The 24327-nt window shown below is 43.6% G+C and overlaps 1 protein-coding gene across 10 annotated transcripts in view; it reads right to left on the bottom strand.

The window, feature by feature from the left end:
• ZZZ3 (zinc finger ZZ-type containing 3) overlaps window positions 1-24327 on the bottom strand; it is a 101638-nt gene that overhangs the window by 15806 nt on the left and 61505 nt on the right. For all 10 annotated transcript variants that reach the window (XM_027874105.1, XM_027874108.1, XM_027874102.1 and 7 more), the window contains one exon: window positions 910-1048. In XM_027874105.1, the coding sequence (XP_027729906.1) occupies window positions 910-1048 (139 nt within the window). The remainder of the gene's footprint in view (window positions 1-909; window positions 1049-24327) is intronic.

Raw genomic sequence — 24327 nt, 5'->3', positions numbered from 1 at the left:
ACACACACACACACACACACACACACACACACACACACACACACACAGTTAGAGCCCTCTAATTATGAAAAAACAAATTCAAAAAGATTTTGGTAGCTGCTCTCTTGATACCCAGATATGGAAGAAATTCCACACACACACAGAGTATGAATAATTAAGAACAACCATAAAAATAACTAGCATTTCTGTAATTCCTCAATTATCATTTCATTTGATCCTTGCCACAAGTCTGGGAAGTGGAGGCCATTGTGACCTCCATTTCACAGTTGACGAAACTGAGGCAAACAGGTGAAGCAACTTACCCTGCGTCACACAGTTAATAAGTGCCTGAGACTGGATTTGAACTCAGACCCAGAGCTCTGGGCACTGGGCACCCCCTTGCCGCCTCACCTGTATGTGTCTCTGTGTCTGGTCTTCTCTGAAGGCCAAAGTTCTGTCAGACCACACTACCAGACTTTCCCTTTTTTCAAAAAAGCAATGTGGGGATTAAAAACATTTTGATCCCTCGCTCATGTTTTTTTGACTAAATGCCATAAGGACTTTAACAGGGCTGCTGTTTTTATTAATAGGAAATTCCTTCTCTAGGCAATGATTTGTAAAAATAATCAGATCCCAAAGTCTAAACCCTCAAAATACTTTCCCAGCAACCTTATTAATTCTGTATTGATCTTGTCTTAGAAAAGTCCCCTCCTGTCCAAGTGACTCCACCCCAGCCAGTCATCTTCTTTCCTAGACAGGACACATACAAAAGCATGGCATCAGCAGAGGGGAAACCAGATGGAAAAGGGCCTAGGGGCTGGCGCGCCTGGGGCAGGGAGAGAAGGAGGAGGACAGAAAGCTTTTCACAGTGCACATGACCCACACCAAATAACAGATCCCAATAAAGCTTTAAAAACACCCACTCGGTACCTTCTTCTGGAGTTTTTCCACAAATCCAATGGGATTTTTCAGCGCTTCTCTCTGGTGTCTGCCTAAACTTTCGAGGTCTTGGACTGCTTGAGTGCGCTGAGCCTCGAGTACGGCAATCGTCTGTAACAGTCTCTGATAACTACAGAGACAAAGGGAGACATCTCACCAAGATGCACTAGCAACAACAAAGAAAAACTGAGTGCAAACCAAGAGCGACTATTACATCACAGTCTTTTAAAAGTTACTGCAAACAGGTTAGCAAAACATTTTACTTGGAACGGAGGAGGTCTTCCTGAGCGAACTGGCCCCTATTCAGAAAACACCCATCAGACAAAGCGGAGCCTTCCCGCCCCTGCTAGTGCAGACAGTCTGAAGTCATGTTACAAAGAGGTACAGAAATGGGGACAAGGAAGGGACTGGAGGTCAGAGCTGTCTTCACTTAAGTCCACGTCCTTCACTTTAGGGAAAGAAAGAGAAGGCCGAAGAGGGCAGGGTGGGCCTGGAGTTGGCCTAGGCCATGGGCTCCTCTTGGCGAGGAGCCTTCAGGCCAATGCCTCTGTACTCAGCGTTAGCACTTCCCCTGGGGCAGGGCAGGGTCTATCTCTACCTTTCCACCCAAAGCTCAGGCATGGGGATGATGAGGATGCAAAGTCTTGAACTGAGTCCTCAAGCTACATATCCCCAAATCTGAAGATATGAGGCTCTTTCTTTTAAGAACATTAAGTGGGCAGGAATGCTTTCTTCCACTTGCTATCCAGATGGGCGTTTCTGTGAGTGCTCCTCAAGCAACGGGGTTTTCTTGGTATCCCTAGAAACTAGCAAATGGCCCAGTACCTCGTTGGGGCTGAACAAAAGGGAACTGAATTCACTCTAAATGCAAGAAGCAGCAATGAGAACAGGAGACAAAGTGGCAGAGGGTTCCAATAACAAAACTGAAACAGGTGGGGTCAGACACGGACTGAGGGAAGGTACACGTAAGGGTTGGCTTGAATTTGGGTACAGAGAGCTTGAAGGTGAGGTAGGAAAGCCTGCCTGCCTGCACCACCCTCCCCTCTACACACACACACACACACACACACACACACACACACACACACACACCCCCACCCACCCCTCTCTACTCCCCACCCACCGCCCCCAAGTCACTAGCTTCCTGTGGTAGAAAGCTTTGGAACTTGGGAGTCAGAGGACCCGAGTCCTGACCCTGCTCCTTCCTGGCTCTGTGATCTCAGGTCTGTCTGTTTCCAAGGTCCCCTATGGTTCTAACCAGGTGATCGATGGCTTTCAGGGGACACGTGGGGTTATTATCCTCAAAGAGGAAATAAATCCAGCCTTGCCACCTCTCAAAGGCTCAACTCCAATGCTCACTGAGCTTCTGTTTTGTGAAAATCTTTGTGCAAAGCAGCGCAATGTCAGCTCAAAGGAGGCAGGTAAAGTGAGATTCGGCTCTGGGGTTGTGAAGGAGCACATGACTAGTATGGGGAGCTGAGGAAAGCGAGAGGTGGAAAGCGAAGCCTGGTCAGACGGCAGAGAGGACAGAGGGCGTGGCACAATCAGCAATGGAGAAGATCAGCTACGAAACAATTAAGATTCTTTACGTTGTGCCAGGAAGTCACCAAGTCTGGGGCTCCAGGGCAATCTCCCGGGATGTCACAGATGTTCGCTGGTGAGCAAGTTCCCTCACCAGGAACTGCTTACACCCAAGGAAACTTGGGTCTAACACCACTAACGCCAGCAGCTCAGGATGCTCTGAGTGACGGAGAAGAGTGTGGAGGGACCCAGCCCAGCGGCCCTCATTCTCAAATGCCACACAGCTCCCAAGCCCAGTCTCACTTCTAGCACTAGGATGCCCTTGTTTTCGGAAGGCTGTGCTTCAGCCCGCTCTCAGGGCTGGGCCCAATTTGGCAGAAGATAAGCTCTCCCATTCACATCTTCCATTCCTCCACAAAAGGGCCAAGGAGTCAGGCATTGCAGAGAAGCCTTCCTAGGCTTAGGGGACCCAATGAGGATGAGGGACTTGCCAGGGTCACACCAGGGGGCACATCAGAAGCAGGGCCTCGGCTTTCAGAGTCAGAGCTAAGAAAGAAAACCTAGAGGATGGGGAAATGAGAAGTGGGAAACCAGCTGGGAAGCTGTTACTGCAGGCATCAGAGGGAGAAATGGAAAATGAGATGTGTGAAAGACACCACCAGGGCAGGGGATGTGGTCATCCCAAAACAGGACCTGGCTACTGATGGGCATGCAGGAGGGAAGGGATGACAGGGACTCTGAGACCATCACACCTCATCCCTCCCAAACCATTCAGTAAATACTCCCTAAAACTTTAGAAAAATGCCATGAAGTTTTGTTTTTTTTTTTTTTGGTCATTGCTTTTAAAATTGATGACTTTCCTTCGACAGCCTTGCAAAATCACCAGCTGTAAGTAGCCGTTTATAAAGCTGTAGTGTGTTAGTTTAACTTGTAGGATATCTGACAAATATTTAATACATGTCTACTGCAGCCAATGCACTTCCTAAGATCCCAGGGGAAACAGAAAGCCCAGATAAGCTGCCCCCTCCTCCCAAAGCTTAGGGGCTCACCACACGGTACATGTGTGTCCACTCAGAAGAGCATGTTAATTAGCTCAAAATGGTTCCTCACTGGTGACAGTAACTTTTCAACAGAAAGTTGTTCAGTGTCTAATTTAAAAGCTGAGTGCAAAAAAGTGGAAAAAAGGGAAACAAATTTTTGACAAAGAAATCTCAATTTTTCTTTTAAGAAGTGAAATAAAAGTCAGTGACTTTTACATGCAGAAATTATAAAATCTTCAAAATGCTCCAAACTGAACACTTAGAGTTTTTGTAGACACTTTGTGTTCTTAAACTGGGGTCTAGAGACTGATATTTGCACATGGACTTTAGAGGATCTGTAATTTGGGTGAAAAAAGACTTTATTTTTACTAGGCTCTAACTAAAATTTAGCATACCCTTCAATTATTAAAAAAATGTTACTCAAAATATTATTCTGAGAAGAGGCCTAGAGGTTTCAAACTACCAAAGAAGTCCATGACACAAAAAAGGTTCAGAACCCCTAATCTAAACTATTTTCACAGCTTTCAGCAAAGCTGGGTCACCTCGTGAATTATTCATTTTGTGAACAACCTTTTTCTAAATCCATATTCCAAAATGCCCAATGCCAGAAATTATGAAAAATCAACATCAATAAGCAAGTAAAGTCCTGAGCACTTAAGGCTGCATTAATGCAGCTCCTATTACAGATAATCAAAAAGATGAGACGTGAAGGATTCTTGAAAACGCTGCCACAGCCTCCCCAAAGCCTCACGCACTGTGGAACTGACCGGAAATTATTCACGTCAATGCCAAGGAAGCACCAAATGCGGGCTGGTTCTCGGATGTCTCGGGGCACATGAGTGTTCAGGAGGACTAGCACCTCTGGTGTGCGGGCGCCTCTTCCCCCTGGGGCTCCAGGAAGCTGTAGCATGAGCAGTGGCCGGACCCTGGTAAAACTGTCTGTGCAGACAGACTAAACCAGGCTGAGGGTAATGACGAGTCTCAAACCCGCTGGCAAATTAGGGGGTGTCTACCCCAACCACGTGAAGACTTTCCCTAGCAGAACGGGCGGATGAGGACAATTTGTTCTGACAGCCATGAAGACGGCGGAACTAGGCACCATGGAGCACTTGGAGCCTGGTCAGCCATTGAAGATGACAAGGTCGTCCTCTGCATCCCAGGCCACTGCCAATGGTCGTGACTTTGTGCAACTCTGCCTCACTTAAATCCAATTCACCCACGAAAGCTACCACCCCATGGTGTCACTGGTCCTCTTTGAAAACAAAGGGCAAACAACAACTATCCCAGTTTCTGCTTCCCAAAAACCCTGCCCGACTCAGTCTAAAGAAAAGCTCATCAAGACAGACCAGTAGGCTGGCCACAAAACCTATGAAACAAAGGAAAATGGGAGTGCAGTCTTGAGCATCAGCAGTGATGGTATCAGGAGAGAAAAGGGGGCAGAAGAGAGAAAGAAACTGTAGTTTTCAGACAACTTATAAATATCAACTTGACTTAAAATACCCTGATCATGAGATTCTTGTCTCACATGCTTACTACTGAAGGAACTGAGCTTGTCAATTTTGATGTTGTCATTAGAGGGTAGGCCAGAAGTCCGAATAAAGTTGTAGTACATGAAAGCACGGCTCACAGGTTCTCCTTGACTAGGCAAAAAGAGGGGGTGTTTCTATCTTAGCTCTAAAGGCAGCAAGAATCCTAATTTCATGAGATGTTTGGTCAGCTGGTCTCGTCATCCATCTTTCTGGTGAAGACTTGCAAACAGACCACAATGAAAATAACTGCAACAGATAGACCAGCATCTGTTGCAGACAAAGAGGTAAAAGCTATAAAGACTCTCCCAAATGAATCACTGTGTACTCTGATACCTGGTGACTCTAATGCAGAAGCAGGTTATAGGTGAAAATGGTGAAAAATATGATTGAGGAATAAGGAACATGGGAGGCCAAAAACTGTAAGCACCAAATAATTGTATAACAGATGATTGTGTAATCTCATACCTCTATAGCCTGAATACTTTTTCTTCAGGAAGAGAATCAGGAGGTACTAGACCTGGGGAGCACCAAATAACATGACCACAAAAATGAATTATATTTTACAGGAAACAACTTCTTACTGATGTGGGAGTCATTGCTGAACCAGATGTGAAGGCAAAAATACAACTTCTTAGCACAAAGAGTAAAATAAATACAAATCTAGAAAAATAAAAATGGGGAAGATGCTTTAAAAACAAGTCTGACTTATTTAAAGAAATTATAACAATGAAAAAAGATAAATGGATGGAGGAAAAATGTCCACATAACTAATAATGTCATTCAGATGACAAACACAAATCAATCATCATGACACAAAGAGAAGAAAAAAATTCTATAAAGATTTTTATAATTCTCACACAGAGAAGAAAAAAAAGAAAATCCATAAAGATTTTTATAGCTCTCACATAGGTTTGCACATCCTTCTTGGGAAAAGAGAAACAATACTATGGACTAGACAAAACATAAACAGAAGGTCTGTGATGGAAGAAATAATTTTTGAGGGCACGGAAGGGTCAGGTTTCAAGGTATCTGAAAGAAGGTAAGCTATCAAAAGACAGGAAACTATCTCAAATCTTATTTTTTTTTTGAAATGGTAACAGAGACCACCAGTAACTACTGACCCACACATCTACATTTCCACCAGTATCAAGTTAGAAAATGACCTCCATACACATAGATCTGGTGAGCATCTTTAATAAGCATATTGGTAGGAAACCGAGCCACTATTCCACAGCAAACCACATCTGTGCATTCATAATTGTCTGAAAAGCATTGAATTTGGAAAAGGGAACCAGTGCTTAAAGTTTCTCCTCCAGCAACAAGTCTAAATCCAACAGGATTCACTGGAAGACAGAACATAGTCGTCCTTGCTCAAAGACCTTATGGTCATGCACATTAAGCAAGGCATAAAACAGGGAAACACGCTCGAAGGCAATTGATCTCCACCATCACAAAGGAGATCACATTCAAAATGGCGGCATTCCCCAACTGGTGGCAAAGCTCTGTGGACGCTCCTGATGGGGATTTCCTTGTGCTCTCATCACGTAAGGGTTTGGCCCAACTGTCCACACAGGAAAAACCAAGGGGAAGAATCCTTTTTGTCCAGACTACTGAGAACTCGATATATGAGAGTACACCCACATACCCACATACACTCTATTATTCATCTTTCATTTTCAAAGAGGACCAATGACATCACAGTGTTATGTCCCAACTTTTGAGTGAACGGGATTTAAATGAGGCAGAGTTGCACAAAGTCCTTAGCCTCACTTTCTCTTCCACAGTCATCAAAGTCCAGTATCAAGACAAAAGTTAAGACAACTGCCGATAGCCTGGGATGCAGTGGATGACCTCGGCATCTTCAATATCTAATCAAGCTCTAAAGGCCCCACAGTGCCTGGTTCAGCCGCCTCCGTGGCCACTAAAGCAAATTGTTCTCATGTGCCCATTCTACTGGGACAAGTGCTCACATGCTTGGGGTCTCAGGTGTCCCCCTACCTCACCAACAGGTTTAGTTTGAGATGGTTTTGCTGGGCGTGGCTGCCACGCATGCTTGCAGATACAGGTGAGGTAGGGCAAAAGTGAACAGAAAAAAAGACGTGTACTAGATTGCAGTCAGGCAATTACATAGTTCTTCTGATGACCCAAGGTTGTTCTCTTAGAAACAAAGGCTCATTTTCAAACACTAATACTTTACTAGTTCTATCCTATGGTTGAGAATCACAGACTACTATGACTTCCAAAAAAAGTCAAGTTGAGAGTTACCCAGAAAGGTAATGAAGGGTGTGAGCAGCCTATGTCAGTCACATCATAAATAAGGAATTACGCAAACAAAATGAGCCGCCCCCAAAATATGTCAGTCACATGGCAAGAAGGGGAGGTAGGAGAATCCTGGGGCCCCAGGGGCAGAGAGGGAGGCCCCTAGAATGGTGTCTCAGAGAACACAGACAAGAGTCAGCCATGATGGGCAGGCAACGAGGAGAGAAGAGACACATCAGCAACCTCACTTTTGTGAGGAAAAAGAAAAGGAAAAGAAAACAGTGATAAAATAATTTCTCTGAATATTTGCTTACAGATCAAAAATTGGGTTTAATAAGAATATACCAAATGATAAATGGAATTCAAGATTAGGTTATTGGTCTAATTAAATTGGGTAGGAAAGAACTAAAAGCCATCCTAAAACACATTCAATGTATTTTAATGTAAAATGCATTCAATGTAGATATATCAACATCAAATACATTAAAGAAAAAAAATCTGAATCCAAGGTATGAACCAAAGATAACAGAAAACACTAGAGCAAAATCATCGGTAAGCGCAATGTCTTCCACCCTCCCTGAGGCATCAGATCCCAGCCTTCTCTAAGTGAAACTGGTCCTTGAACAACAGGCCCACCAGAGGACTTGAGGCCACGTCGAGGCCTTCCTCACTCAGAGACCAGAGTCGCCTCCATGCCACATGAGGCGGGCACCATGGAAGGACTCAGAAGATAAGGCAAAACTAGAGAGAGAACACTAATCTCCTCATGAACATATGCACACAAGGGTTACCCAATACCTCGTCAGCCAGACGTGAAATAAGAGAGATCAACATGGTCTGGCCTCACTGAGAGCACTTGGTGCGGCGACCTCGACTACTCACACTGTCATCAAACCAACCAGCACTTCTTTGAGTATGTACTATGGCAAACTCAATTAAGCTAAAAAAGGGCGTTACCAGCTGGGCACAAGCATGGTCACACACACAGCTTTGACTTGATTTTACTATAAACATGAGTGGCCTAAAGAAAAGCGATAGACTGGCCATCTCTTCTAGTGTCTGCTTCATTTCCCATCCCACCTCTTGCCTTGACTACATGCCCAACTTGCTTCTGGTTTCTATTTTCTCCTCTGACTTGGCATCGATTTTTACCTTCCCTTCAACAAGCTGATGATCTAGCTGAGAGCATCCATCTCTGCCCTGCACGCAGGCTGACCAGCAGGGTTTGGGGCCTCACGTGGGTCCCCAGTGAGTGTGGGAGGGGCAGGAGAAATTATCAAGCCCAATCCCCAGAGGCGCCCTGCCCTGGGTCACCCAGGCACCCAGTGGCAGGGCCTGGCCTCCTCCTTAATACAGACAACAACGGACATGGAGAGAGCGCTCCGAAGGTGGCAAAGAGCTTGGGGGCCATTAGGTCAGGGCATCCTTCCATCAAACTGTATTAGATCCATCTATCATTGTCCCCATTTCACAGATGGGGCAAGTGCCTTGCTCTGGTCCACAGAGCTAACTAAATGTGGGAGGCAGGATTCAAACTCAGGTCTTCCTGAGGAGCAGGAGTACTCTATGCCACCTCCTTTTGAGGCTGTACTTACTGACCTCTTTGTGGTTGCTCTGAAATCAGCCCTCCCAATAACCAGGGCAATGACCCCCAGACTTGAATATGCCAGCCTCTTCTCTTTTTCTTTCTTTTTTGTTTTGGTGAGGCAATCAGGGTTAAGTGACTTGCCCAGGGTCACACAGCTAGTAAGTGTCAGGTGTCTGAGGCTGGTGTTGAATGCAGGTCCTCCTGACCCCAGACCAGAGCTCTATCCATTGTACCACCGAGCTGCCCCTCAGCCTCTTCTGAAGACTAAAACACTCTGAGGTACCCCATGATGGCAGCCACAACCTCCTGCCCACTCACCTAAAGGGCTCACCAACATCTCTGCCCTGCTCTTCCTTCCCCAGAAAAAAATGGCGCCCTGCCTTCGAGGTTCTGCCGTCTCTCTTCCACCAGCCAACTTCTAACATTTAGTACCGCTCTACTGTCTCAACATAAGAGTAGACTGTAAACTTCTCAACAGCAGAGATAGCACATTCTAGAGCCCAGGCACTTCAATGTTTGCAGAAAAAAAAAAAAATGCAAAAAAGAAAACAACACAATGCTGTGAAGCCCCAGATTCCTAAGCGAACCCCAGGAAATTAAGGGCCCCTGGGATATGGTGGGCAGAGCAAGAGGCAGAGCTGAGCATGGGGGTCCACTGTTTACTGCCCCCCAACTGGGAGGGCACAAAACGGGAGGGAGGAAGGACGTGACGCACCCCAGAATACACAATCAACCTGCTTCCCAGCCCCTTTGGAGAATTACTGCTATGAAACAAAGAGTTCCCCAGGGTTCTATTTTCAATATCAACTAATGGCATTACCCCGACATGTCTGTAAACCACCACTAAATAAAGAAGCCCCAACCCCAATCCCTAGCAAAAACAGAAAACAAAACAAAACAACTTCAGCTATCATTTTAAAATACTAGAGATACATTTCTTACTATTCACTTTTAAAATTCCCTTTTAAAAATCTATTACTTGGGGGCAGCTAGGTGGCGCAGCGGATAGAGCACCGGCCCTGAAGTCAGGAGGACCTGAGTTCAAAACCGGCCTCAGACCAAACACTTGACACTTAGTAGCTGTGTGACCCTGGGCAAGTCACTTAACCCCAATTGCCTAAAAATAAATAAATAAATGAAATGAAATAAAATAAAAATCTATTACTTCAAATAATTTAGCAGGATGAATATCAGCCTTCATAAGCACTAAAGAAAGCAACCGCAGTCCTGAGCACCTCCCTGTCCTCTGCCGTCAGCCCAATGAGGTGTCTGTGACATGCCAGGTAAACCATCATTAGGCTCTTCCTGCCTCTCCCAGGCCTGGGGAGGGGGGGAAGTCTACATAAAGTGTCCCAGTAAGTGGGAGACCCTCCCTTCCCCACTCTTATCTCAAGAAGCTCTTTGCGCAGAGAAGAGAAGACAGCTGACAAGCGCCAGAACAGAGTGCTTCCCGGCTGCCTGGGATGAGCAGGGCTGGCCAGGACACTGATGCTAGGACCTGGCCAGCCAGGGTTTCTACATGACAGGTGAGATGCTGTTTGCTTTACCATTTTTTTAAATCCTTCTGTAGCTTTCCCTCACTGTAATCTTGCCTCAGTAATCACAACCTCTTTTTTTCTTTTTTCTTTTTTTTCCATTAATTAATCCAAAAACATTTATTGGTTGCCTACAATATTCCAGACATTACGCTAAGTTCTTTTTTTTCCTAATCCTTTGACTTTCTTAATTTATTTTTAGTTTTCAACATTCACTTCCACAAGATTTTGAGTTCTAAATTTTCTCCCCATCTCATCCCTCCCCCTACCCCAAGATGGCATGCATTCTGCGTAACTCTTTCCCTAATCTGCCCTCCCTTCTATCTCTCCCACCCTTCTATTATCTCCTTCCCCTTCTATTTTCCTGTAGGGCAGGATAGATTTCTATACCCAATTTCCTGTATTTCTTATTTCCCAGTTGCATGTGAAAACAAATTTTTTTTAATATTTGTTTTTAAAACTTTGGGTTCCAAATTTTCTCCCTTCCTCCCTCCCCACCTACCTTCACTGAAAAGGCAAGCAACTCGAAACAGGTTATACATGTGTAGGCATGCAAAACACTTTCATAGTAGTCATGTTGTGAAAAACTAAGTATATTTCCCTTCATCCTATCCCATCCCTCATTTATTCTATTCTCTTTTTTGACCCTGTTCCTCCTCAGAAGTGTTTGCTTCTGATGACCCCCTCCCCCAATTTGCCCTCCCCTCTATCATCCCTCTGCAATCTTGTCCCCTTCCCCCCCCATTTTCCTGTAGGTTAAGATAGATTTCCATACCCAATTGAGTGTGTATGTTATTCCCTCCTTAAGCCAAATCCAATGAGAACAAGATTCACTCATTCTCTCTCACCTTCCCCCGTTTCCCCTCCACTGTAAAAGTCTTTCCTTATCTGTTTCATGTGGGGTAATTTACCCCACTCTGCTTCTCCCTTTCACTTTCTCCCAGTATAATCCTCTCTCACCCCTTAATATCACAACTCACCCTGTGCTCTCTCTCCATCTATCTATACATACCTACATATCATTTTTTCCCTCCAGCTACCCTAATACTGACAAAGGTCTCATGAGTTACAAATATCATCTTTCCATGCAGGAATGTAAACAATTCAACCTTAATTAGTCTCTTATGATTTCTCTTTCCTGTTTACCTCTTCATGTTTCACTTGAGTCTTGTATTGGAAAGTCAAATTTTCTGTTCAGCTCTGGTCTTTTCATCAAGAATGCTTAAAAGCCCCCTATTTCACTGAATGACCACTTTTTCCCCTGAAGGATTATATTCAGTTTTGCTGGGTAGGTGATTCTTGGGTTGTAATCCTATCTCCTTTGCTCTCCGGAATATTATATTCCATGCCCTGCGGTCCCTTAATGTAGAAGCAGCTAAATCTTGTGTTATCCTGATTGTGGTTCCACAATACTTGAAATGCTTCTTTCTGGCTGCCTGCAGTATCTTCTCCTTGACCTGGGAACTCTGGGATTTGGCTACAATATTCCTAGGAGTTTTCCTTTGAGGATCTCTTTCAAGAGGTGATTGGTGGATTCTTTCAATTTCTATTTTGCCCTCTGGTTCTAAAATATCAGGGAAGTTTTCCTTGATAATTTCTTGAAAGGTGATGTCTAGGCTCTTTTTTTGATCACGGCTTTCAGATGGTCCAATAATTTTTAAAATCTCTCTCCTGGATCTATTTTCCAGGTCAGTTGTTTTTCCAATGAGATATTTCACATTGTTTTCTATTTTTTCATTCTTATGGATTTGTTTTACAGCGTCTTGATTTCTCATAAAGTCACTAGCTTCCAATTGTTCCATTCTAATTTTTAAGAAAGTATATTCTTCAGTAAGCTTTTGGACTTCCTTTTCCATTTGGCAAATTTTGCTTTTTAGGGCATTCTTATCCCCATTGGCTTTTTGGATCTCTTTTGCCTTTTGCGTTAGGTTATTTTTTTAAGGTGTTATTTCCTTCAGTATTTTTTTGGGTCTCCTTTAGCAAGCTGTTGACTTGTTTTTCATGATTATCTTGCATCACTCTCAGTTTTTCCTCTACTTTTCTTACTTGCTTCTCAAAATCCTTTTTGAGCTCTTCCATGGCCTGGGACCAATTCATATGTTTCTTAAAGGCTTTGGACGTAGGAGCTTTGACTTTGTTGTCTTCTTCTGGTTGTATGTTTTGATCTTCTTTGTCACCAAAGTAAGATTCTACAGTCTGACCCTTTTTGTGCTGCTTGCTCATGATCCCAGTCAATTACTTGAGTTATAAACTCTTTGTTAAGGTAGGAGTCTGATTCCAGTGTGGACAACGTACTGTCCCAAGCTTTGGGGGTTTTGTGCAGCTGTTTCCCGAGATACATCTAGGGACATGTAAATTTTCAGTTCTTCCAAGGTGCTATGATCAAGGGAGAGGTGTTTACTCCTTTCCTGGCCTGTGCTCTGGTCTATGAGTGAACACAAGCACTCTTTTCTGCCTTGGAACTGTGAGGAGGACTCCCTCTCCACCGCCACTACAAGCTCTATCACGCCAGCACTCTTCCTCGCCCCAGGACTGCCACCCAGAACTGTGACCCAGATCCAAGCGCAGGCAAAGCAAGAGAATCCTGCACCAGCAGAGAGATCCCTGCAATCCCCCTCTGATCAGCCACTTGATTCCCCCTCAGTCTGTGGGCTGGAAGCTCTCGAAGCAGCCGCCGCCCCAGGGCCGCACTTGGGGACTGGTTGGCTCTGTGCTTCTCTCTCTCACCACAGACACAGACTTTTCCTACTGACCTTCTAAGCTGTCTGGCATTTGTGGGTTGAGAAGTCTGGAAACCGCCATACCTGCCCATGATTCAGTCCTCTGAGGCCTGCTCCAGGTTTGCTGAGGCCTAGTTTGTCTGCACGCCCACACTGAACTGCGCTCCTCTCCCCACCTGGCGTGACAGACCTTTCTGATCAACCATCCGGGTTGTCTTGGCCTGTAAATTTGTTTCACTCTGTCTTTTTGTGGGTTCTGCTGCTTTAGAATTTGTTCAGAGCCAATTTTTTAATAGGTATTTGGAGGGGTTTCGGGGAGAGCTCAAGCAAGTCACTGCTTTTACTCTGCCATCTTGGCTCCACCCCTCTAATTACAACCTCTTAATCACCAATTAGCAAGGTGAAGAAATGCTAGCAGCCTCAGTTTGATAGTGGAAATAGAAAATAATGAAAATGTGGTAAAAATGGGAAAATATGAATTATTCTTAGTCATAAAGAGGCCCGCCCATCCTGTCAGTCAGTTATTCACCTTAACCTCCTCCAGATCCTCTCTCCATTTTCATTTTATATTGTGTTGACAGCAATAATTAACTATAACATTCAAAGCATGCCCATCTCCTTGAGTCTGCACAGGGACAAGATACAGAAGTTCAGTGACTTGCCCAGGGTCACATCGAGTCTGGAGTCTGCAGCTCTGGGCTTGACTGGGAGCTCCATGATGCTGTCCGGGCCTCACTGTCCTTCTCCAAAAAAATGAAAGAACAAGGGCTTCCTTTCAAGCCCTAAATCCAGGGACTGGTTAAATCACTTACCTCAGAGTCTAACCATTTTGTGTGGTTCAAACTATGCCCCAAGTGCCAGGAAGATCCCCGTTAAGACTGCCCCAAGGAAAACACAGAAATCTTGGTCCAATTTTTCACTTATAACTATGGTGATGGATGACAGGAATGCCACAAATACAAGAACAGTCTAAAGATGGAGGTTTTCTTTCAAAAGTTGTGTATAAACTAAAATTTTGTGACCCGAGCCCTTTTTACAATTCACTCATTTCAGAAATATAGTGTATACCTCTGCTTCAACTTCAACTGGCAACAACTCCAAACATTTTCACTTCTGGGATCTTATTTCTGTCCCTCCAAGAAAATAATCAAGATTTTTATGGGAATAAAAGAGGGGGAGGGGAAATGAACTAAATTCTTTGGTAATGCAATAAATACATGTATAACATAAATATCTTCAAAGGGGTATTATCTGCTTTAAAACATTAGATCTTTGCACGTGTTATTTTCATCTTACTAAAATTCAAAAATGACCTAATACTGTAATTTTAGCTTTGGGCGTTCACATTTCACCCCCCCTAGGGTTAAAAGAGTTAAAATAGAGAACAGGTATCAAAACTGACCCATGTGAATTTCACAAATTCTCAGTTCCTGCCTGCACAAAGCAAAAATAAATAAAAGCATTTTGTTGTTCAGTTGTTTCAGTCACACCCAACTCTTTGTGACCCCACTGGGGTTTTCTTGGCAAAGACACTAAACGGGTTTGCCAATTCCTTCCCCAGCTATTTTACTGATGAGGAAACTGAGACAGACAGAGTTCAATGACTTGCCCTACCAGTCACACTACCAGTAACTGCTGAGGGTAGAAAGACAAGTCTTCCCAGCTCTAGCCCAGCGTTCGATGCACTCCGGCGTGACCTAGCGGCCCGATCAAGGCTGGGTGAATTCCAAGGATACACACATCTGCACCATGTAGGCTATGAGGAACAAGTCCAACCTCTTGGGGGGGAAAAGGGATAATCTCACCATTTCCTGTGAGTCCCTCACATGTACTTCTGGAACTCTCCTGCTCCCTCTGCACACTTGACATCAAGGTACAAGGAAATTCAGTCTCTCTGCCAAGGAGGGGCCTCTGACAGGGCCCACTGTCTCTCTCAATCACTGATCTGAAAACAAGGATGGCAGCCAAACCATATTTCCCCTGTCCTCTATCACTTCTTAAGCCTCCAGGAAAAAACTGACCAAGTGACTTGATGTAGAAAACCACTTCCTTATGCCAAAGATTCTAGGGAAGGAGCTGTCCAATCATCTGTATGCTGCCAACAGCCTAAGATCTGAGAATGGGTCTGAGAGACAGCTTAAGTGGTCAAGTTGTCAAGGACGATAAAAGATGGAGGAAGGCAGGCTCACAAACCCACCGCCTGGGAGCTGTGAAGCAGGGCAATTATACAGGAGAGAGGCCTGCAAGAATCATCAGGATTCCACCTCTGATGGAAGGTGATCCAACTCCAACAGCAGGAGAAGAGTGATACCTTGCTTGAAGGACCTCGGGAGTCTTCCTCCCCTGTCCTGGCTGATCCAATCATCCACTCAGGTCCACAGCTTTATTCAAGGAAATAATGAAACAACAAAATACCCCAACCCAACCCAAACCAAACCATGAGGTATTAAAACAAAGGAGTGAGTGGTTTGGATTAGGCTTCCCAGTGTATTGTCCCAATGAGTACACAAGTTGCCCCTTTTAGTCCTCTTTTAAATAAGCCTAAGGTAAGGAAAGGAAAGGAACCAGATCAGTGAGTTCACAACCCCATCCAGCCACGTAAGTGGCACCTTCTCTTAAAATCTTAGGCTCTACAGAGGGCAAAGCCAGCGCGGGTCAGAGATGGAACCTGACCCCAGGCCATCCATCAAGCCAGCAAGAGCCACGGGGAAAGCAGAGCACACCATTTACAAATGGAATTCCCTGAGTCTCACAGATTTAGAATAGGATGGTCCCTTGTTAAGTCACAACCGTAACATTCCCAAGACGGTTTGTATAATTGTGTGATTCAGCTACCCTTGGAGAGGTTTCTGGTTGTTGTTACAGTCTAATAAGACTGCCCACATGCATCCCCCCCAGAACATGACTGAACCCCCTCCTCATGGATTTTCTCTATGAGATGAAACGGACAAGACGGATACACAAGACAAGAATGCATTAAAATGGCCACAACGTGTCCTGCGTTACAGAGTTCCACATCAGTGATACCACAGACACAACGCAATAGTCCATTAACATACAACAGAGATTGGCTCACTGTTAAAATTATTTAATTTTTATATTTATAATTTGAATTTTACATTTATATGAGTTTATATTAAATTTAAATGCAAAAGACCTGATGTAAAAATGATTAATGCATTTTAAAATACTGGTGGTTCCAATGGTGTGCTGAATTTGAATTTTAAAATAACCCTAGGAGCTTAAGGCAGAGTTTGTCACGGGAAGGTGCCAAATCTGAATATTATCATACTATCTTTATAAAACCCAAGTCGGCCATAACGGTAACAACAACTGTGAATGAACATGGGAAATAAATCCTTTCAAACTAGAGGTCCTAGAGACATCTACAATTCAACAGGACCAAAACTAAACTCATTACTCCCCTCCCCACCCCAGCCCTCTTACTTCAAGGCACATCATCTCTCACTTGAACTACCATGATAATCTCCTACTTCTCTTTACGCCAAGTCTCTCTCCACTCCACTCTGCCTTCCAGCTACCAGCAGACCCGAGTCTGTGTCCTCTTCTAGTCAGTCAATCAACAAACACTGATTAAGGCCACACTAAGTTCCAGGCCCTGGGCTGAGTGCCAGCAAAAGAAAGAAGGGCAAAAAGCAGTCCCTGCCCTCAAGGTATGCTCAGTTGATCAGGGGAGATAACACATTAGCTACTGCTTACTGGCTACAGCACCCCCCTCACTTCCAGCATCACACACAAGATCCTCTGTCTAGCTCTGGAAAAGCCCTTCACAATTTGGTCACGAAGTACCTTCCCACTTTCAACATACTCTGTTCCTTATAACAGTATCTCATCTCCCATAGCTAGGTCTTTGTACTAGAAATGTCCCCTTCCAGGAAGGGACTGCCTCCCCACCTCTTCCTCTCAAAATCCGTCTCTCCCTTCAAGACCAAGGTCAAATTTCAGCATCACGGTGTTAACCTCCCAAGTGTAGTCAAAACCAGATTAAACTGGGATATGTTTAATAAAATAAATAAAAATACCATACAACCCAGACCATGTTAATTTGTGGTTTTCGAAGTCAATCTGCCTACAGTTTCCACTTGGCATAGTAGACTGCCCACAAAGCCAGGCAGACCTGGTTCAAGCCTACCTCTGGCCCCACCCCTGACCCTTTCTGGTGCCCAGGGGCACTGGTCCATGTACCAGTGTGCTCCCTATAGCTAAGCTTCTCTATGTCCATGTTCTCTCCTCCATTGGCAGGCAAGTTTGTTGGCCGACTCAGTCTACTTAACTGGCCTGGAGCAGATTCCTATCTTATTTTCCCCTATCATCATTTCTGATTCTTAAATGGTAATGGTTCCTAAGTTTCTTATTACTCTCTGCCTTTTGTGGATAAGGAGGCTTTCAAAAAATACACACTCTCTTTCATTACAGCTTTACCCACTTCAAACCTCAGTGCTCAGGAATATATATTAAAAAAACAAAAAACAGACCCAACTAACTCAAATGGTGTTGTGATCATAATTCTTTTATGTTTACGCAATACTGTCTTCTGGAATCTTTTAAGGGCCTATCATTTGGCACAAAATACTATACACATGATTATCAATCTCATTTATGAATTTTATGAATCTCGGAAAAAAATGCAAGTCCAGTTTAAATACGTCCAATGACTGCTGGTCTTTCCTCTCTCCCCAGCAACAGGCAATTTGAAAAACATGCTAATTTACTCTATCTTGACAAATTTGTTCTTCAAATCCCTTCAGTCCGTCACCACAAGAACTAAGACAGTGTGATGGCATTTGACTATGCAATCTCAGCTTTCTTTTCCAACCCCTAGGAAGCTCATTCCAATCCATTTCCTAGCTGCTTTTAAAGCAAAGAGACTCTTTCAGTAAAACCACCAAGATCACTAACAAAATTAATTCTTCAGAGTACAAATCACTTTCAGCCACATCGCTCTTGCAGGAAGAAGGAAGTTTAAGTTTCTGCCTGGCTGCCTTCGAATGGCTGGACACAAGAACCCTAAATTGAACACCAACTCAAAGTAAACCTTGATGCCAACACCTGGGGCACTTTTCCACCAAAGGCTACATCAAAGGAACGTAAGAGAAAATAAACTGAAGGCCGAAAGGTTGGGTTTAAAATGAACTGATACAAAGAAACTTCCACTGTCTAAAAGTTTGCAGCATTCTTGGCTGAGTGCATTCAAACTAGCTAAAGTGTTACATGCTCCTTAATACATATATCATGAAAAATTATCCTATACTGTTATTTCTGAAGACTAACAGTTCATTCTCTGTTACTGGTGGCAGGGCTGCACTGGTCATAGACTAGGAGGCTGAGTCAAACCCCATGTTTTACAGATGAGGAAACCCGAGGCCCAGGGAGGTGTAAAGTGACTTGTCCCAGGTCACATAGGTGGGAAGTAAGCACCAACGCTGGGATCTATCCCAAGGGAATCAAGGCTCTTTCCCCTGGAACCCAATTCCACGTGGAAGAGAAGAGACAGACTCAATACGCCCTGAGAAGAAACTGAAAAGCAAAGAAAGCCCACCACAAGGCCTCTTGGCTCCCAAGCTCCCTCCCCCACATGCACTCCTCCCTGCTCACCACTTCAAAAACAAAAGCAAAGCGCAATTCTTAGAAATCTCCCAGATCTTTGGGCCTGAAAACACAGTGCTTATTTACATTCAAGAATCAAATTGTACATGTTGAGACTCAAGAGAGAAAACGACATTTGAACTTCTGCTTTTCCATCCTAAGTGGTCACTGAGACGAAATGGGACCCTTAGTGTAAGTGCTATAAAGATGAAGCATGAATCGGCGGAGAAGATCCAATTCTTCAGTTCATCAGCTCAAACACCAGAGGGCCTACCGATCAGTCATGGCTAACACGATTGAGTCATGACGCGGCTCTGACAAGCACATCTACAGATTACCAGCATCTCCAAATATCTACCTATTAGACAGAAAATCCTACCTATGTGCCAGATCCTATCATCAAAAGACTTCGCCACTAAGCCCCTAAATGACTTTAAAAAAAGGGAAAAGAACCTATTTGTACAGAAATACTTATAGCAGCTCTGTGTGTGGTGGCTAAGAACTGGAGATGGAGGGGATGCCCATCACCTGGGGAATGACCGAACAAGCTGTGGCATATGAGTGTGATGGAATATTATTGTGCTGTAAGAAATGACAAACAGTACAACTTCAGAAAAAACTGGGAAGAGTTACGTGAATTGATGCAAAGCAAAGTGAGCAGAACCAGGAGAACACTGTGAACAGTAACAGAAATACTGTACAATCATCAACTGTGAATGGCTTAGCTATTCTCAGCAACACACTAAACCAAGAGAATTCCAAAGCACTCATGCTGAAAAATGCTACCTGTCTCCAGAGAAAGAACTGATGGAGTCTGAAGGCAGATCAAAGTATACCATTTTTCACTTCCTTTTTTCTGTTGAGTTTTCTTGCACAAAATGACTACAATGGAAATGGTTTACATGATCATGTATGTACGACCTCTATCAGATTGCTTACTGTCTCAGGAAGGGGAGGGGGAGGGAGAGATAGAATTTGGAACTCAAAATTAAAAAAAAAAAGAGAGAAAATGTTAAAAAAATTGTTTTTACATGTAATCAGGGAAAAAATAAAATATTATTAAAAATAAAGTCTTGCCTGCAGATGTTCTCATGTGAAGAAAACACATAGCACAAAAATCCAAATGACTAAAACAGAGCCTGATTACTCAGATCACCAAAAATTACTTGCTTTACAACAGAATGGTTTCATCTCTCAATGCTGTATCCAGGAGTTAGCTATTTAATGAAAAAGACCATTTACTTTGCATATGTTCCAAGCAGCAATGTGGGCTGGTGAACAGGCAAAGCCTGAGAGCCTGGAACACCTAAATCCAAGGTCTGCCTTCTTCAAGTCAAACAGACTGGCTTTGACTTTGGGTGAGAAAATTAGCTCTACCACACTGGGAGCTCCCCATTACCCCAGTCAAATCGATGAGATACAGCTGCAGAAAATGAACAACTTGGACATCTGCGTTGAGTCAAGTTGGACTGTATCTGCTCCTGCTGACTTTATTCGTGTTCACCACAAGATGGGCAAGAACACTGTCCTTCCCAGAGGCCCTGAACTCTGCATGGTCATCAGCCAGTGCTCAAATGGGGCCTCCTCCCCTTCTGTAAGCAGTCATACTTGAGACAGTCAGGTCAGGTTCCAAGCAGAAGCTAACTTTCTCCCCCCCACCCCCCACCCCAGAGCCCTGGTTAAATACTGATCTGCATTATTTCAACAAGCTTCCCTTGAGGCAGTACAGACTTTAGGAGATCTCAAGTGCCTCCAGTCTTCTTGTGAAAAAGGTGGGCTTTTACCTACCTTACTAAGACTGTGCATGAAAACACTCAAAAAAAATGTGAAGTGTTATAGGAACACACAATATGATCGAAAGTGCTTTTCTCTTTAAACCAGGACATGAGAGTAAAATCATCATCATTTCTGTCCAACAGAGCCAGATCAGCACTCCAACTATGTTAGGTCATAGGTTCTTTTTAACCTGTATTTTGTGAAAGAATGATGGTTGTTACTGGGTGAGCAAATCAATGAAAAGTAGAATGATGTCATTTTGGGTCACTACCGTGTAAAAAGCTCCTTTGAAATAAAACCTGAAGTGGCTGCTGAAGCCAAGCCCGTTTGTAAAGTGACTTGGAGCCGAGGAAAAGCTTGCTTTCTTTTTTTTCTTAATTTCATATCATGAGTATTCAAACACACCACTGCCACTTTCTCCTCTACTCTCCCGTTGCCTAAAGGCCAAGACTCCCACAGTGCTCTCAACTTTCAGAAGTATGGCACAAGTATAAAAATACTAGAGTTAAGAAATTTAATGAAATGATGTCACAGAGAATACTGGGCAGAAACCATGAATTTACATTGAATAAACAGTACCAAAAAATTGCAATATTCTAATTGCTTGAAATTAAATGCTAAATAACTGTCTCAGCTACACACACACACACACACACACACACACACACACACGTCAGTATGTGACATTCATCAAATCTAAAATCTGAGCCAATGAGAAAAGCTTATAATAAAGTCTTAAACTGTATAGTATGAGATGTTACTATAAGGGAGAATGCATTTTGTTGTTCGCGTTTTTAAGCAAATAAACTAAATTTGGCTAAATATACATGAGTGCCATCCCTCAAGAGAATCTATTGGGTAGATCACATGTTTACCAACATAGGGCCATCATTCAAAACATTTGGGCAATTACTTTTTAAAAGCCATTTATAATCCATGGAAGTGTATTACTCAGCTTGCATGCCACCATACTCACCATATTTGGCTCCCAATGACCACGGGCCAGTTCAAAAAATTCAAATCTGCCCTTGGTGGCTCCTGCAAGGTATTTCAATGGGAAGGGGGAAAGAAATTTCAAAAATTGAGCAATGACAGTTTAATTTGATTAAGTATGTAACTTTTCAAGGTGCTGCCTTCTCTGCAGGATAAAGACAAAAAAAATTTAGATTTCAAAAATGTGTCTCACACTTACCATTTTGGCTAAAATGATAGAAGGGGAAAATAACATGTTGGAGGACATGTGGAAAGATTGGGACACTAATATACTGTTGGTAGAACTGTGAACTGATCCAACCATTTTGGAGAGCAATCTGGAATTATGCCCAAAGAGTTATAAAACTGGTTATACTCTCTGACCCACTAGTAGGTCTGTTTCCCAATGTGATCAGGAAAAATGGGAAAGGAATCTCTATATTCTAAACTATTTATAGCAGCTCTCTTTGCAGTAGCAAAGAACTGGAAACTGAGGAGATGCCCATCAATTGGGGAATGGCTGAACAAATTGTGCTACATGACTGTGATGGAACATTACTGTGCTGTACGAAATGATGAGCAGGTTAATTTTAGAAAAACATGGAAAGACTCACACAAAATAATGAAGAATGAAATGGGCCAAACCAAGAGAATGCTGGACACAGTAACAACAAACCTGTCTGAAGAACAACTGTGAGCAACTAAGCTATTCTGAGTATTATACATATTCAAATCAACTCCAAAGGACCTATAAAGAAAGATGCTGTCCACTTCCAGAGAAAAGAACTGAAAAATCAAGTATGTAGAGTATGGCTGTGTGTGTGAAATGGTGTTTCACACTCTAGTGTGAGGTGAGGAGAGAAAGAGACAGCTTGGAACTTAACATGTAACAAAAAAATAAATTAAGTTAAATTTTTCAAAAAGTATGTCTGAAAAATTAGGGTTTTTTGATCAGGCAATTTTGCTCTAAAAGATCCATCTGCCTATGATTACCTGTACACTCAACTAATAACTCAACAGCTATGCCTGAGCTTTGTATGGGAGAAACAACTAGGCATGTTTTAAAATTTGTAATTGTGAAGTGACCAAGCAAAAGGGGTTCTGAAAACCAACATGACAGTCACAAGCCGACATCTTCACTTTCAGCCTGCCCTGAATGCAGTGCCCGTCTCTCTTCTAGGAGAGACCACAAAGCAAAGCTACTATTCCATTTTCAAATGACCTAAGACAAAAGTTGAAGGACCACCCTTTATTCTCCAAAGTACTAAAATCTTTTACCCCCACCCTATCAATATACCGAACACAGTGGAGAAATTACACTTTCATCAACTGCCTACTCACATTTCAGAGAACAAACAACTTAGAGAACATACTATGTAATCACATGTGATATGAAGGAGATCTTTTAAATATAATGTAACAGCTATTAATAAAAATTCCAACTCACTCAACATCATTAAGATAAATGAAAGCAGCTGGTGTTCTTGGAAACCCCAGCGTGAATCAAAGGCTGATGCTATAGAAGAGCTCCAGCTAATTAAAGCCCAACAATGCTACAGCATGCTCAGCTTTAAACTTTACAGAGGAAGAAGGGAGTTGAAAACTCCTGAATTTCAGACTGAGTTGAAAAACCACCGTCAGCCTTCAGCAACCATTTTAAAGGACACTGATTTTTCTTCTGTAAAACATATCAAAGTATCTGACGCTTTCCTCAAAACTCTGAGCCATGGAATTCAGATGATTTTCGAGAAGGTAGACTGTCACATGAAGTAAACAGAGTCAATCCTGCTCCACGGGGTTAGCTCCAGTCATCCAAGAGGCAGAAGCATTCAGACCAAACGAAACCCTAAAAGGACCCTGAGACCTGCAACAGACCTGACAGCCCCCCGACACCAAGGCAAGGCATTAGGAAACGGATTGGGCCCAAGGCTCCCAGCAGACCACCAAGCGGGAAAGAAAGGGAAGCCAAGCAGGGGTTTCCTGATCCTCAGCACTATAAATTATTTCAGAAATCATTAACTGTTGCCCTAAGTGGGTGTTTCCTATGGGCAAGGCACTGAGAAAGGCAGACACAGTGAGCAGGACACATCTTGTCCCACCTTTATCATTCAGGCTCTCCTCCCGCCTCCTAAAAGTCTAACCTCCATCCCTCTCAGGCAAGGCCCAAAGGCAGTCAGTCATCTATCACATCCCGCCTGGGCTCCCAGCTTTTCAGCTTGCGGTATGGCTTGTCTCCCCTTTAGACTGTAAGCTCCTGGGGGACAGGGACTGTCTTTAGACTCTTCTTGTATCTCAGTGCCTAGCACACAGTAGGCACTTCATAAATGTTTGCTGACTATTGACAAAATAGATGCAAGGGAGTCTTCAGAAGGTGACAGCAGCTTGGGAGGGGACTGAAAAAACCTGCTGCACAGGGTGAAGCCTTGAGGGAAACTGAGGCTAATGTAAAGAGGCAGCTTGTGGAAGGAGCCAGTGTGTGAGGAACAGCAAGGAGGCCAAAGGCTGGACCACAGAATGCATGGAGACACAGGAAGAAGTCAGGTAGAGAAGGGCTCTGAATGCCAGAGAGGAATTTCTAGGTGTCCCAGAGTCAAGAGGGAGTCTCTGGGGCTTCCAGAGTTCTGGCTGTGATGCGGAGGATGCAAGAGACTTGACCCAAGAAGACCAATTAGGAATTTCCACAACAGTCTAGGTAAGGGACCAGGAGGGTCTGAACTGAGATGGTGGCAATGCTGGAGAGAAAGAAGGAGGGGGGAGAGTACTGAGATAGACCAGGAGGAGGGTGCTGAGACAGATCAGGAAGAGGGGGGAAGGGCGCTGAGAGGAGAAGGGAGGGTGCTGAGTTAGACCAGAAGGAGGTGG

Source organism: Vombatus ursinus, unplaced genomic scaffold (assembly GCF_900497805.2).
Source record: "Vombatus ursinus unplaced genomic scaffold, bare-nosed wombat genome assembly UNPS02014804.1, whole genome shotgun sequence".
NCBI lineage: Eukaryota > Metazoa > Chordata > Mammalia > Diprotodontia > Vombatidae > Vombatus > Vombatus ursinus.
Note: the sequence above shows the minus strand (reverse complement) of the source record. Positions and strands in the feature narration are given on the sequence as shown.